Source organism: Triticum dicoccoides, chromosome 3A, assembly GCF_002162155.2.
Source record: "Triticum dicoccoides isolate Atlit2015 ecotype Zavitan chromosome 3A, WEW_v2.0, whole genome shotgun sequence".
NCBI classification, from domain to species: domain Eukaryota; kingdom Viridiplantae; phylum Streptophyta; class Magnoliopsida; order Poales; family Poaceae; genus Triticum; species Triticum dicoccoides.
In genome coordinates, this window is record NC_041384.1 from 439,350,017 (window position 1) to 439,362,313 (window position 12,297).

A 12,297-nucleotide genomic window follows, 5' to 3' on the forward strand; every position below is an offset into this window, starting at 1 on the left:
AGTTTGCAGAACCTCACATGTTGGGTTTGAGTCCCCTTTTGCCTGTAATGTTGCACTGGATACTGTGGATTTGGTTTCATTCTGGTAATGGAACCGGGGAGAGACCTCCCAGTTCTTCTAAAAAATCCGTCGTGTCATCGGGTAGTTACCCACCGTCGATGGCCGTCTCGCCCCGTTGTCCTCTACTCCTGCACCTCGTCCCCTCTCCGCTCCGACGGCCTCCCCTGCCACAACACCTACTCACCTGCCCCGCTCCGACTGTGGTGCCGGCGCCATGGTCACCTCCTCCCCACCGTTGTTGATTGGCCACGCCGCCGCAGCTGATTGGTCGCGTCCTCCTGCTACCTCCCATGTGGTGCCGCGCTCCAACCCTCGAACGACAGGATTTGGTCGGAGGCGAGCACATGTCGTCGGCGGTGAGCCCCTATACCACATGCCCGCGTCATCATTCTTCTGCCATTGGGTCACCGGCGGGTGGGCCACGACAATCCATTCATTAGATTATGGGCCTAAAAAAATTAGAGAAAGAAGTTAACAGGAAGTGAGGAAAGTTGCTTCGAGATAACTTCCCCTAAATTTACGATCGTTCCGTAGAACATGTTTTACAGAAGAAGAAAAATTGGAGGAGTTGTTGGAGTTGCTCTAAGTTGGTTGTGTAGGGGAGAAGTGTGATAATATGGGAGGCACTATTTTGTAAACAAAAACCAAAAAGAAAGGTAGGCTACACCTCCAAAAAATGAAGAAAAATAAATGCTTGGATGTGTATCACTCACTGATACAGTGTACTACTACAGTCACTGATTCGTGTGTTTATTGCTCCAAGAAAGCAAAACCGAGACGAATCCAAATGCAACACGTATGGCTGTGTGATGCTATTCCGTCCCCTACCCAACCGATGCGACGGTGCGCGAAGCTCCGCGGACGTGTCCCGGCAACTGCAAAGCAAAAGAACATTGCCAGAAACTGTCACGGTCAGAAGCAACTAGATGCACGAGATGGAGATGGCAACAGTAGCAGCACCGGCGGCCGGCGGCAGCGGAGGAGCGACGACGGCGTCAGGGGAGTACTGGAGCGAGGCGCTTAAGTCGTTCCTCGACCACATCCCCGTCTCCTCTCTCTCCGGCGCGCTCCGGCCCTCTCCCTCCCCAGGTACACGCGCCGAGCACGCATGCCACTCTCTTGCATCCTCATTCTGTGCGCCAGTCCGCTGGTGTCATGGCCGTCTTGGTGTGCAGCGTTGGAGCTCAACCTTGATGCCTGCGTGCTGGACGCCATCGGTTCCATGCGCCGCGCCAATGCGAGCGGATCCGTGATCGTCGACGAGGTCCACCGTAGCCTTAGCAAGTTCGTCGACCGTGACATAGGATACGTTGATTTCCCCAGCCTCGTCTTATGGGCACTCGAGGTAATTCTGCTTTGGCTATCTGTAGATTATTAGTCGCGAGGTTTTACTGAAAGCCAGGTCTGAGCATCTTCTTCGGCTACATTGCTTCTTCCTAGGAACTTGACAGGGTGAGCATTGAACGACAAGACAAGAGTTCCGACTTCCTCTCAAGTCTGAAACTGCATCCTCAGATTGCAGAAACCAAGGTACATTTTCCTCTACTTTGCAAACGTGTAGCCTACTGCTGGATGTTCATCGCTGCATTGAAATGGATGTGATCCAACGAAATATATGATTGCTTATGGTCCCGGTTCTTGCTCTGATGAACAAAACAGATTTCATGGTTAGCGAAGCTGTTCCTATGGGAGCCATTCTTCCCCGTTCGGTTCCATGATACGCTCTTCCATGCAATGCTGCTCTTCTCCAAACACCACAGGCTCAATGTGATACCTGCTGTTGAGTCGGTCAACTCCAGTGTTGACGGATTTGTTACTCAGGTACTAAGTTGATGCTCAACACTTTTGAAGGCAGAATTGAATTATGAAAATAACTGCCAATGAACCGCACTACAGAATGCAGTCATGGAGCTGCTTCTCCAGTCAAGTGGTCTTGAATGGCTCGATAAAATCGCAGATAAACAGCTATCTGAATTTAGGTAAGCCCTGCGCTGAAAATCAAGTACCAAAACTAATTTAGGACCGTTTGTTATCAGTAATGTACTTGCTTGTTGCCAGATTTGCCAATGCCGAGCAAGCCTGTTCTTGTGTACTCGGATGAGACTCTGGCCTATACATTTCGTGTTCTTTCGAAGGAGAAGACAGGAGTTGCAGTTATCGACCGAAAAACTCGGCGTTTGATTGGAATGATTCAGTGCAGCGATGTTTACCTGCTGTTGGACGATAGCTCCTTGTTCAGCAACAGAAAGCAAGTTTTCTGCTCTTTTTCTTCTCATCCCACTCAATGTTTGACTCAAGATAACTTTTGGTAACAAATAAAAACTGCACGTTGTTTATCAGGATCATGAGTGCTGAGGAATTCATCTTGCTGAAGAACAAGGATGAAAAATCCAGAACGGGGCATTCATCAGAATCTGATAGCATCCCCAGCCTCAGAAGCAGAGTGCAACAACCTGTTGTAACGAACCGGAGGTCCGACACCCTGAAGCAAGCAATGGAGAGTCTAGCAGCCTCGGGAAGCAGCTGCAGCTTCATCGTGGACGAGCAGGGGCACGTGGAAGGAATCGTGACGCCACGAGACGTCATCTCTGTCTTCTCCCCGCCGTGCATGGACTCGAGGATCGATGGGGGCACCTTCTTCTCGGCCGCGCTTGAGCAGGCCGGCTGCCGCGTTGAGAATGGACAAATGATTAGGAACTCCTAGGCTCTTAGCTAATGATGATCGGATAGATTGCGTTTCGTTGGGGCAGAGTGCAGATAACTAACTCATCAGTTGATCTGTTTGCTCTTCACTAATAGGAGTATTTGGCACTGTCAAAAGCTACTGTCACTCTGTTCTTTTTGGTTAGTACTTGTTCACAAAAGATAAATCAGCAGTTCATAATGACGGTGGACATAATGTAAGAGGAGGGAATTGGTGGAATCGTTTCTTGTATTGCTGAGCCGGGCAAGTATATATTGTGTACATGTCTTGTAGGACAAAAAGGCATTGTAAAGGCGAACCAACCTGTGGTTGAGATGGTTAGGTGGACAGTAGTATCCCCAACCCACCAGGCTTCGTAAATCTCAAGATGATATGCCGGCTCAGGTGCTCATAAGGGTAGGGTGTGCGTGTGTGCGTTCATAGGGGTGAGTGTATGCATGTGTATATGAGCGCTTGTGTCTGTACTGATGCTAAAAAAGGCATTGTAAAGATAATACAGGAGGGATATGGATCGACTAAGGCAACTTTAACCGATCCCTATCTGGCGCTAAGAGATGATAAATTTGGTTATCCTCCCTTATGCCGCATCTAGCCGATTCCCTAAACCTCCTAAGGGGGATAAATTATCCTCCACTGCCAAAAAAGCCCTAATCTCCCTAAATATGCTCGTGCCGTGTGCGGCTGAGAAAAACTCCTGCCTCCTCTGTCATGCCACAGCCGTCGCCAACCCCCGCCGCCGCCGCCGATGACCGACCTGGCCGTCGGAAGTGGAGCCAGGACCATTCCTCCACCCCGCCGGCCATCGCAGCCCGCGCCGAAGAAGAGCTTGGGGATAAAAAAAAGTCCATCGGGTTCAAGCTCCGGCTACAACCGCGGCAAAGGTCGTCGGGGTGGAGAGCACCTCTCTGGCAACGGCCCGCTGCTCCTTACGGTGCCGAAAGAGCTCGAAAGGCGACGACGGCGACATCGGCCCTAGCCGAGGAGGCTGCGAGGAAGAAGAAGAAGAGAAGAAGAAATTGACTCTGTTAGAGATATGATAGGCAAATCAACACGACGAAGAACGAAAAGCAATCAGGGGACACGAGATTTAACATGGAAAACCCCTCCAACACGAAGGGGGGGATCACGAGCGCCAGCCAACAAATCTTCACTCTATCGGGGGAGGTTACAAACACCGGGGATTACAATTGATCAACTTGTCCCGTGCGGCGGCTTACAAAGGATATATATAACACATATGACCTAGGTCAATACTGATCCGTATTGCCGGGGGGCACCCCCAGCCTACCGGCGACAGGCCTCGCTCCGCCCGCTTGTCAGAAGTTAGCATTTCTTTTTATACTTGAATTTGGATCACAGCATAACAGACTCCGACGGCACGTGCGGCATCTCCGACGACACCCACGGGCACTGCTCAGGCGCGTCCGGCGTCGGCAGCCGGTAAGAAAGGTCGCGGCCCCAAGTGCTCGATGAAATGTCTACATGGTAAAAAAACATGTTCAACATTTCGGCCGATCGGTGATTGTTGGTAGCCAGTGGTGATGTAGTTTCTTTGTTTCGTTGTTGTAGTGTGGAGATGAACACAAACGAATTCTTAGCTTCTTTGGAGTTGTCGGCCACGATGGGACTTGATGAGCTCTACTACGGCTCCATTTGTCACCATTTGGAGGTGGCCCAATACATGGAGCAAGAGGAGGTGGTCGGGGAAGAGGAGGTAGCCAAGGAAGAGGAGGAGGCCGATTAGGTGGTGGTCGTTGGGGAGGTGACCGATGATGAAGAGGAGGTTGTGGTGGTGACCGAAGCAAGCACGCGGCCGTCAAGGTCACACACCACCAACTACATTGCAAAAGAAGATGTTGCTCTTTGCAATGCTTGGATGAACATCCCCATGGATGCAATGATTGGAACGGATCAAACCAAGACTATGTTTTGGGAGAGAATTGCCGATCAACAACATATACATGCTATGTGTTGTGGTGATTTGGATCAAACATTGTGTTTGAAGTCATGTCTTTTGGGTGAACTATGCATGTTTTATTTGAAAATTATGATGATGAAACTATATGTTATGACGGTTATGTTATGCATGTTTGGATTTTAATGTTTTAATGATGTATATTGTGAAGTGTTTAAAGTTCATATGACTAAAACAAAAAAGCTATACAAAATATATTTTTTACTTCACTAAGTTTATGGGACCGGCTAGATGTGGCCACCTATAAATGAGGATGATTTTCCTACACTAACTTTACTTGACCGGAATGCTCCACTAACTTATAAGGGATTGTTTAGAGTTGCCCTAAACTGGATAATTAGGATTTAGGACACGGTTTTAAGAAGAACAACACGAATATGAAGCAAAAGTTGTGCCATGTGTGCTACGCGCCCGTCGGCCGATGTACTGAAATTATCCGCCGCCTGAACAGTCGTTGGATCCCTGAGCTGTTAGCTGCCTGAGCTAGTGTGTGTGTGTCCTGCATGCTCCCCTCATTATTCCTGTAACTTGTGCATTGTTGCAGAAACAAGACAACAAACTTGTCCCCTGACCCGATAGAGCTACGCCCAGCTTACCACCGCCGCCAACCCGCTCCCAAAATCAGCCCGCCACCGACGTGCAGGAGCTAAGTTGAACTCTTTGCAACACCATGGTGTACCATATCATGCGTCTCATGCTTGGATCAGACGCAAAGTCAAGCTCACCGAGGGGCCCTGCTTGGAGAACAGGCACGGCCTCTACGCCAGCATGATGGCGACGAGCTCCCATGCCGGGCACCCCTTTGACGATTTCTGCAACTGAAGCTATGTTTCTGAGACATGCGTTGTGTTGCAATGATTTGCCTTGTACGCTCTAACATCATGCGCTCCTCCAACGCTTTCTGCAACCGGGGCTATGTTTCTGAAGCAAGACCCCTGTCGCAGAAGAAAAATATCTTTGCTGTTGAATCATTTTTTCTGAAACAAGACCTTTCTTGCAGAAACTTTCTAAAACTAGGCCCTGTTGCTAAAAAATACTTCACCACCGAATCATTTTTTATTTCTAAAACAATATCTCTGTTGCAGAAACCATCTGAAACAATACAGTTGTTGCAAAAAAAATTGGCTGCAGAGGACTTGTGAATGCTCGATCAAGACTGATCCGACAGCTATACAGGCGGCGGACTTTGCCCATGCATCCGTCGGCTGAAGGATAGCTTTTTCCTCACAGAAAAGCCTTAAAAATAAATTAGCCAGATAAAGAGTAAAAGTGGGTTCCCCACAAAAAAAAGTAAAATTGGGCAGTACGCAATCTCCAAACCGTGAGAAAAAGTCACTCTATGAAACGTCTTGTCTGGCCCCGTCTCACATCTTTGAAATACCAGTAAAATAAATACTGAAATATGGTTTTCAGCTTACTAATACTCCTTCTGTAAACTAATATAAGAGCGTTTAGATCACTATTTTAGTATTCTAAACACTTTTATATTAATTTACGGAGGGAGTACGTTATGAGTTTTTCATCGGCCTCTTGGGGACGGGCGAGGATAAAACTCTTTGCCTCCGCGATGACATTTGGGACCCAGCCGAAAGGGTCTCACAGGAAGAGAACGATGGGCTCGCTCTTGCTTTCCTTCTGGAGGAGATCGATAGAGTTGTGCTCGATATAAAATCGGACACGGCGCCAGGGCCGGATGGGTGGCCGATCGACTTTCTCAAAAAAATTGGCCTAACCTTAAGCACCTTTTCTATGCCATTGTGAATGGTTTTGCATTAGGCACCGTCGACCTCGCTAGATTAAACTATGGGGCGATCAGCTTGATCCCCAAAGTAAAAGGGGCTAACGACATAAAACTCTTTAGGCCGATCACCCTGATCAATGTCCCTTTCAAGATTTGCACGAAAACCTACGCATCCCGCTTGGCGCCTGTTGCACAACGGGTGATTAGCCCTAGTAAGACCGGGGTTTTGAAGCATCGTAACATTCTAGAAGGCCCTCTAGCGCTTCTTGAAATCGTTCACGAGCTTAAACGAACCAAGTCGAGAGGCATTCTTCTCAAGTTAGATTTTGAGAAGGTCTACGACTGCGTGAACTGGGAGTTCGTGCGTGAGGTCCTCATCAAAAAGGGCTTTGATGGGGGCTTTGGTCACCGTATCATGCACCTGGTGAGTAGTGGACACATGGCGATGACCATCAACGGTGAAATGGGCAATTTCTTTCGCAACAAGCGTGGCCTTAGGTAGGGGGATCCGAGCTCGCCTTTGATTTTCAATTTTGTTGCGGATGCTCTAGCGGCTATGATTAAAAAGGCCAGGGCTGCGGGTCACATTAAAGGGTTAATCTCTGACCTCATTCCCGGTGGCATGACTCACCTGTAGTACGCAGACGACACGATGTTGTTATTCGAGCCGGACGATCATAGCATTGCTTCGATTAAGTTATTGCTACTAACTTTTGAGATATTGTCCGAGCTAAAGATCAATTTTCTCAAAAGTGAAGTGATCACCATAGGGATGGATGATTGCGAAAGTAGGCGGGTGGCTAACTTGCTCAACTGTAAGCTTGGGAAGTTTCCGATAAAATATCTAGGACTGCCAATTTCGCACAAGAACCTGACCATAGCCGAGTGGGCACCTCTTTATGGCAAAGTGGTGAATCGGGTTAGTCCGTGGAGAGGGAGGTTTATGTCTTCAGCCGCTAGGTTAATTTTGAGAAGTTCATGCCCAGCTTTACAATGGGCTTGTTCCTCCTTGCCGATGGAGTGCATGACCAGCTTGACACACCGCGCGCCCGGTTCTTTTGGGAAGGAACTGGGACGAAACGCAAATACCACTTGGTCAAGTGGGCTGCGGTATGTAGACCAAAGAAGTTCGGTGGTTTGGGGATCACGAACTCAAAACTTATGAATGTTGCCCTGCTCACCAAATGGTGGTGGCGACTCGCCCAAAATGAGAAGGGTCTCTGGGCGGACATCCTTCGGGCAAAATACTTCCCGGATGGCAATCTGTTTAAAGCCAAGCCCAAGGGATCGTCGTTTTGGAATGGCATCCAAGCAGTGAGACCAGCATTTGCGGTCGGGGCTCACTTTTCAGTCAATAGCGGAAAGTCTACGTGTTTCTGGCTGTATTGTTGGAGGGGCCAAACTCCGTTGTGGCAATCACACCCGGAGTTGTATCAGCTCGCCACAGACACGCACATTCTGGTAGCTGATGCCCTTAGAGTGCACCCTCCGGCGATATCCTTCCTCGGGACTCTGGAGGCAGGAGAGGCCGAGGAGTGGAATGCACTTGTGGCTAAGGTCGAGGGGAAGAGGCTCAGCCAGGATAAGGACGAGATCTTGTGGAGGCTAACGACTTCACGGGAATTCTCGGTCAAATCCTTATACGAGAAGCTTACGGAGGGGAATGAGCTCGATATGGCTAGGGGGCTGTGGAAGGCTGGCATTCCCCTTAAGATCAAGATTTTTATGTGCATGTTCCGCAATCGCCTTCCAACCTCGGACAATGTGGCCAAGCGCAATGGGCAGGTGAATAGGACATGCGCCATCTGTGGTCTTGGGGAAGACGCTAACCACGTATTCTTCATATGTTGTCTCGCTAGATTTGAGTGGAGTGTGGTCAGAGACACTTTTAATCAGAATTGGAACCCGCAAACTAGCGTCGATATGCTTAACTTGCTATCCGCACAGAGGGGTGCGAATGCGAGGGTAGTTTAGCGCTGCGTAGGGGCGATGCTTTGGTCCATTTGGACCGTGAGGAACAAAATTACTATCAAGCACAAGTTTCCTGCTCACCCCGTTGAGATTCTTTTCAAATGTCATCTTTACCTACAGGCTTGGGCGCCATTGGGGAAGCAATGTGACAAGGATCGCATGATCGAGACGATGGAGCAGGTCCAGCTGTGCATGACGAGAGCAAGACTTCAAGAACAACAAGCTTGAGCCTTTCGCGTTTAGTTTATTGGTGTCGCGAACCTTGTTATGAAATATCAACGCGTGTTTGAACTGTTAGCCTTATCTTTACCGAGACGTCGAGCCTGCTGAACTGTTGTCTGTGATTTGTAAACCTAAAACTTATGTGAATGCTGCCTTGTGGCTTTATTAATGTAAAACCGGACGCTTCGTGCGTCTACGTTTTAAACAAAAAAAAGCCTTGCTGATTGTTTTGAACCACGGCGTCTGCTCTGCCGTCCATAGAGATATGTAGCTGTCGCGGTGTTCAGACCCGTATCTCTCGCTAGGAGATGACCACGTAAAAAAACAGAAGGAACTGCTTGGCTGAACGGAAGTCACGGCTCAAGCTCCCTCCCGCGTCGCCCATCATCGATCGCCTTGTGTCCGGTGGCTTTGCGGTCTGGCGGCGTGGCGGCCGCGCGCAACAACCAGCAAAATTGCTTGCGGCCTCAAAAAAAGCACTAGGTACCTGTGCTAGAAAATGCGGGGTGAGCGGTCCGAGCCGTCCCACTTGCACCCCTCCTCCATTGTTCATCGGCGCTTCAAACGTAAACCGGTGGGTGCACGTGCGATGCACCTACCTACCTTACTGGTAAATACCCTATTAGGTACCAACGGCACACGATGGCGCTCGCCTCGCGCACTGCCTCTGGAGCGCTCTTGCTTGCTCTCTCTCTCTCTCTCTCTCTTATATATAGTCAACCAAACGAAGCAAGTGGCCAAAGCAGCAGCAAGAGGAAGGCTCTTTGAAAGAAAGCTCAAGAAGGAAGTCGATAGAGAGAGACAAAGGGAGAAACAATGGACGGGAGCAAAGGGCCGGTGGTGGTGACCGGAGCGTCGGGTTTCGTAGGGTCATGGCTCGTCATGAAGCTCCTCCAGGCCGGGTACACCGTCCGGGCCACCGTGCGCGACCCGGGTGAGCCTCCTTCTCTCTCTCGACGTGGTAGCTAGCTAGCTTGACCGCATTCCTGATTTGTTTTTTTTTATGTCAGCCAACGTTGAGAAGAACAAGCCGTTGCTGGAGCTTCCCGGAGCCAAGGAGCGGCTGTCCATCTGGAAGGCCGACCTGAGCGACCAAGGCAGCTTCGACGACGCCATCGCCGGCTGCACCGGCGTCTTCCACGTCGCCACGCCCATGGACTTCGACTCCCAAGACCCCGAGGTAAATATCAATATCCGGGATAGCCACGGAAATACTGCTGCTAGTACGCAGTATCAAAAGCTGAGGTGAATGCAGAACGAGGTGATCAAGCCGACGGTGGAAGGGATGCTGAGCATCATGAGGGCCTGCAAAGAGGCTGGCACCGTGAAGCGCATCGTCTTCACCTCCTCCGCCGGCAGCGTCAACATCGAGGAGCGGCAGCGGCCAGCCTACGACCAGGACAACTGGAGCGACATCGACTTCTGCCGCCGCGTCAAGATGACAGGATGGGTGAGACGACAGCAGAGAGGCTTCTCTTCTCCACCTCTACTTGTTGAAGCAGCAATAATAACATGTGATGAGTCGGGTTTTGCAGATGTACTTCGTGTCCAAGGCCCTGGCAGAGAAGGCCGCCATGGAGTACGCCAGCGAGAACGGCCTGGACTTCATCAGCATCATCCCCACGCTCGTCGTCGGCACCTTCCTCAGCGCCGGCATGCCGCCCAGCCTCGTCACCGCCCTCGCGCTCATCACCGGGAACGAGGCCCACTACTCGATCCTGAAGCAGGTGCAGCTGGTCCACCTGGACGACCTCTGCGACGCCATGACCTTTCTCTTCGAGCACCCGGAGGCCAACGGCCGCTACATCTGCTCCTCCCACGACGCCACCATCCACGGCCTCGCCACGATGCTCCGGGACAGGTTCCCCGAGTACCGCATCCCGCACAAGTTCCCGGGGGTCGACGACGACCTCCAGCCCATCCACTTCTCCTCCAGGAAGCTCCTCGACCACGGCTTCAGCTTCCGGTACACCGCCGAGGACATGTTCGACGCCGCCATCCGCACCTGCAGGGAGAAGGGCCTCATTCCTCTCGGAGACGCCCCGCCGCCTGCAGCCGCCGGCAAGCTGGGAGCTCTTGCTGCGGGGGAAGGCCAAGCCATTGGTGCCGAGACATAATAAGCCAGCACTGCTGCTGCATGAATACTATTCTTGTGTTCGGAATTTGCATGGGCAGAGCCCTGTAACTGGTGGGATATCATGGACTATGAGTGCATCATTTTTTTTCCACCTCGGTAGTAGTATGAAATAAAATTAAAAATGACGCATAAACTTTATCAGTATTATTTTTCATATTCACTACTCCCTCCGATCCAAAATGAAGTGTCGCAGTTTTGAACCAGGCTTCAAAACTGCTGACACTTATTATTATGGATCGGAGGTGGTAACATTTACGCCTTTACTTGGGCTGAATGTTGCTGTTTTTCATGGGATAGAGAACAAAGGATGCTCTATTATTTAATTATTAATCTGGTAGAATGATGGTCAAAATTTGTTCCCCAGAACCACATATTTACATCTCTATAAACGATTGATGATATGGCTATATAGATATTAACCTAATTTCCTGTTCTCCCAGGAAAAGAAAAGAATGAGCACCACTGCCTATCTCCCCTCTTAGCGCTCTGCAGAATTGAACTTGTTCCAAGCTTCCTGCACAACGGAAGCACGATGATTTAGTCTCGATTATTGCAATAAGTAATCACACATCAAATCATAGCCTCCATTAAACATAAAATTCCAGGTTTTTACTAGTTTGGCGTTCATGAAAAAGTCCGCATGTGGTTTTCAACTTTATGCAGTAGTACATCTTAACAACAAACGCACCTTAAGAAGATCAAACACCTTCTCACAGATGTACTTTTGTCTAATTGTAGCACCCCTTTGTTGTAATTTATCAGGATGGACACAAAGGGTTGCCTTCCTGTATGCTTTCTTCACGGCAGCAGCTGTAATGAGATCTGTGAGGGGAACTGACTGCCAGCCACTGTCTGAACCAAGTATCTGCCCACAAGAAAAGGATTAAAAGTGACTTTTTCAGGAAAGCTTTTAGATATAGTGATTTGACTATGGGTAGTTTAATTCAGCCAGAGTAATTCAAATTTGGTATCACTGCATAAATGATAAAGTACAGAATTGCTCAAGCATGAGTGAATTCAAGTAATTACATCCATGAGAAGATTTTTCTCCAAATGAAGCAGATAAACAGATGAACAACAAGTCAGATTTACAGATGATAACATGAAAATTAAATGGTTTGTAAATTTGATTCAACTGTGCTTCTAATACCTTTCATGCATGGGTAACCTTTCCTTTATTCTATAACACTATATAGTGTGACAATAACTTCAAATATTAACCGTTACATATGCTGCATCCAACGGTTGAGAGATGGCAAATCCGAGCATTATCATCCGTTGGACAAAGTTTCAACACATAGAATTATGCCACTGTGTTCTAATTGAACTCCCACTGTATCATCTCATGTATTCTAGAAGCGTCTTTCCCCATGCTTAGCTGATTCTCTAATTAAAAGAAGAGACAGAACAACCTGGATTCTAGAGGATCCCTTGCGTTATTTGGGCCTTCCACTCTCCACACATAGTCTGAAGAAGACAGATTGTCA

At 49.0% G+C, this 12,297-nt stretch overlaps 2 protein-coding genes and 1 pseudogene across 2 annotated transcripts in view; 2 read left to right on the top strand and 1 right to left on the bottom strand.

The window, feature by feature from the left end:
- The first annotated feature begins 960 nt into the window (after positions 1-960).
- On the top strand, positions 961-3,096 carry LOC119271597 (annotated as a pseudogene).
- A 6,208-nt stretch (positions 3,097-9,304) lies between these two features.
- On the top strand, positions 9,305-10,957 carry LOC119268458 (dihydroflavonol 4-reductase-like). The gene is made up of 4 exons (XM_037550108.1): positions 9,305-9,607; positions 9,684-9,853; positions 9,929-10,123; positions 10,209-10,957. Exons 1-4 carry the CDS (start codon positions 9,490-9,492, stop codon positions 10,788-10,790), a joined length of 1,065 nt encoding a protein of 354 aa, XP_037406005.1. The 5' UTR covers positions 9,305-9,489; the 3' UTR covers positions 10,791-10,957.
- A 147-nt stretch (positions 10,958-11,104) lies between these two features.
- Positions 11,105-12,297, bottom strand: part of LOC119268457 — a 13,788-nt gene continuing 12,595 nt past the window's right edge. The window contains exons 7-8 of the mRNA XM_037550107.1: positions 11,499-11,675; positions 11,105-11,324 (exon numbers count right to left, since the gene is read on the bottom strand). Of these exons, the coding sequence (XP_037406004.1) occupies positions 11,289-11,324; positions 11,499-11,675 (213 nt within the window). The 3' untranslated portion in view covers positions 11,105-11,288. The remainder of the gene's footprint in view (positions 11,325-11,498; positions 11,676-12,297) is intronic.